The sequence below is a fragment of the Berghia stephanieae genome, chromosome 7 (genome assembly GCF_034508935.2).
Source record: "Berghia stephanieae isolate SIO BIC M18660-M18661 chromosome 7, UCSD_Bste_1.3, whole genome shotgun sequence".
Taxonomy (NCBI): Eukaryota; Metazoa; Mollusca; class Gastropoda; order Nudibranchia; family Aeolidiidae; genus Berghia; species Berghia stephanieae.
Window position 1 is genome coordinate 12,598,560 of NC_088366.1, and position 2,500 is coordinate 12,601,059.

General features: G+C 42.6%; 1 protein-coding gene across 4 annotated transcripts in view; it reads left to right on the top strand.

Moving 5' to 3' along the window:
• The window catches only part of LOC144976691 (1,25-dihydroxyvitamin D(3) 24-hydroxylase, mitochondrial-like), a 234,926-nt gene that overhangs the window by 212,015 nt on the left and 20,411 nt on the right, over nucleotides 1–2,500 (top strand). For all 4 annotated transcript variants that reach the window (XM_078921034.1, XM_078921033.1, XM_078921035.1 and 1 more), the window contains exon 4: nucleotides 1,314–1,504. In XM_078921034.1, the coding sequence (XP_078777160.1) occupies nucleotides 1,314–1,504 (191 nt within the window). The remainder of the gene's footprint in view (nucleotides 1–1,313; nucleotides 1,505–2,500) is intronic.

The following is a 2,500-nucleotide window of genomic DNA, read 5'->3' on the forward strand; positions in this document are numbered from 1 at the left end:
TCATTCCCTATAGCCAGATATGTTCTTAGTTAACGCTTGAGTTGAATGAGGTGAAAATAAATTATGTGGATATGGAGTGTCTTACCCAAGGACTCGTCGTCGTATCCAGAGTCGACTCTCCTTGTCACCCGTCCGTTAACTGACCGCTCTCCACAAAGCCTGCTTTTGTTGACAAGACTAGAAGACATCATCGCACCGTTAGGCCGTTTTACACCGCAAATTTCATATAAGGCGTTTTGCGTCACACAGTGATAATGATAATGAATGATTGTGATAAAAACCACAGAAATGTGAACCACAGAGATACTTTACTCTGGAAAAACTCATATTTAAAAATTTGGCCAGAAAACTCGTCCTTCAAATATCGATCGATTTAAATGACTCTCATCTTGGTAAAAACTCCCAAACCTGGGACTTCGCGAAGTCCCAGGTTTGGGAGTTTTTGCCAAGATGAGAGTCATTTAAATCGATTGATATTTGAAGGACGAGTTTTCTGGCCAAATTTTAAAATATGAGTTTTTCCAGAGTACGGTACAGAGAATGAAGGCGTGATGAGAAGGCGGCCGGTGTAATTAAATAAAAATCTGACTCGCATAAGAAACCCGGCCGGATAGTAAATCACTTTTATTTGACATGTCTTCAGAAATTTCAGTCGATGGTACTCGTTGAACCTTGAATTTGGAGAGACTCGTAGAATCTCGTCTGTTTAAATGTGTGTATGTGTGTGTATGGGTGTGTGTGTGTTTATGTATGTATGTTTGTGTGTATGTGTGTGTGTGTGAGAGAGAGAGAGAGAGAGAGAGAGAGAGAGAGAGAGGGAGAGAGAGAGAGAGAATGAGTGTATGTGTGTATGTTTTTATGCATGGGAGAGAGAATGAATATGTATGGTGTGTATATGCTTGCGTGTCCAATAAGGGGAGAGACAGAAGAAGAAGAAGAAGAAGAAGAAGAAGAAGAAGAAGAAGAAGAAGAAGAAGAAGAAGAAGAAGAAGAAGAAGAAGAAGAAGAAGAAGAAGAAGGAGGAGGAGGAGGAGGAAGAGAGAGAGAGAGAGAGAGAGAGAGAGAGAGAGAGAGAGAGAGATTCCATTTTTAAGGGAATCAGCTTTGCGTTGCCTACAGTGCTTAACGATAGACTAGCGTCCTATCCAAAGGATAACAAGCAATTGTTATTGTCCGTTTCACGCTATGGAAACCGAGATAAACTCCAGCTCTATGTGCCTAATGGCTCTGACGGACTACTTTCTAAAGATTCGCGCATACCAATATCTCAAGAAATAATAATATTCTATGTATTCCTCTTTTTTATTCAACAGAGACAAAAACACAAGGAATTCGGGCCAATCTTCCGAGAGCAGTTCGGACCACGTCACAATGTTGCCGTCGGAGATCCCGACCTCATTGAGGAAATCTACAGGAAGGAAGGGAAATTTCCGTCCCGACCTCCTTACGAGTCATGGGTGGTCTACAATGAAATGAGGAATAGAACGGGAGGTCTTCTTACAAGGTAAGAAAGAGTCTTGTGGAGTAAACTCTTGATTGCTCTAGGGTTCCTTCTTCTTCTTCTTCTTCTTCTTCTTCTTCTTCTTCTTCTTCTTCTTCTTCTTCTTCTTCTTCTTCTTCTTCTTCTTCTTCCCCCTCATGATGTCTTTAAGACAGAAGGTCAACAAGATGAAGGAACGCTATGGTCTCCCAAGCTCGTGCTGAGACTCATGATATAGCTTCGATTAAACTTTAGTGTGGTCCTCTCGGGCCAAATGGTCCTCTCGGGCCAAATGGTCCTCTCGGGCCAAATGGTCGCTCTTTGTTCATTGTACTTTGTACAGTCCTGCAAAACATGTGTCGCATCCTGCTTCACTCTAGGGTTTTCTCTTCTGTTAACTTACTCTCCTTACTTTTATCTCTCTTCCTTCTCTCTTCAGCAGATCAGAGCCATTAGGCCCGTGGAGTCGAAGTTTATCCCAGTTTCCATAGCGTGAAACGGACAATAGCAAAAATAGCTTGCTACCCTTAGCACAGGACGATAGTCAATCGCAAAGTGTTTTCCGCCAGTTCTAGCAGACAGAGCCCCCCCCCCCCCCCCCCCCCCCCCCCCCCCCCCCCCCAGTTCACCGCCGAGTCGACAGGGTGATCAGAAAGAAGAAGAAAAAAGAATCAAATCTCGACTTGAATCGATCTTAGTCCCTTTGCATGTGAAGCGAGTGCTCTACCAACTGAGCTATCGAGACCATAATATAAAATTAGTTTATAAATACAAAGTCGTTAAAAGTTTTAAAATTGTTTTACACTTCATAAATATAATAGATGCCAACCTGTTGCTGGCAGAGGTGGCTAACAACCAAAATAGCGACTTGATTCAGATCAAGGTTGTACGGTGCCAATAACTATAAGACTAAAGAGGGCAACAAACGTTACGAACTACTTCACTGGATGGAAAATAAGAAGATGAAGCATCTAGTTTTTGAACGCCGTGAACCCGGATTCTCCTGGATGATGGGGAGTT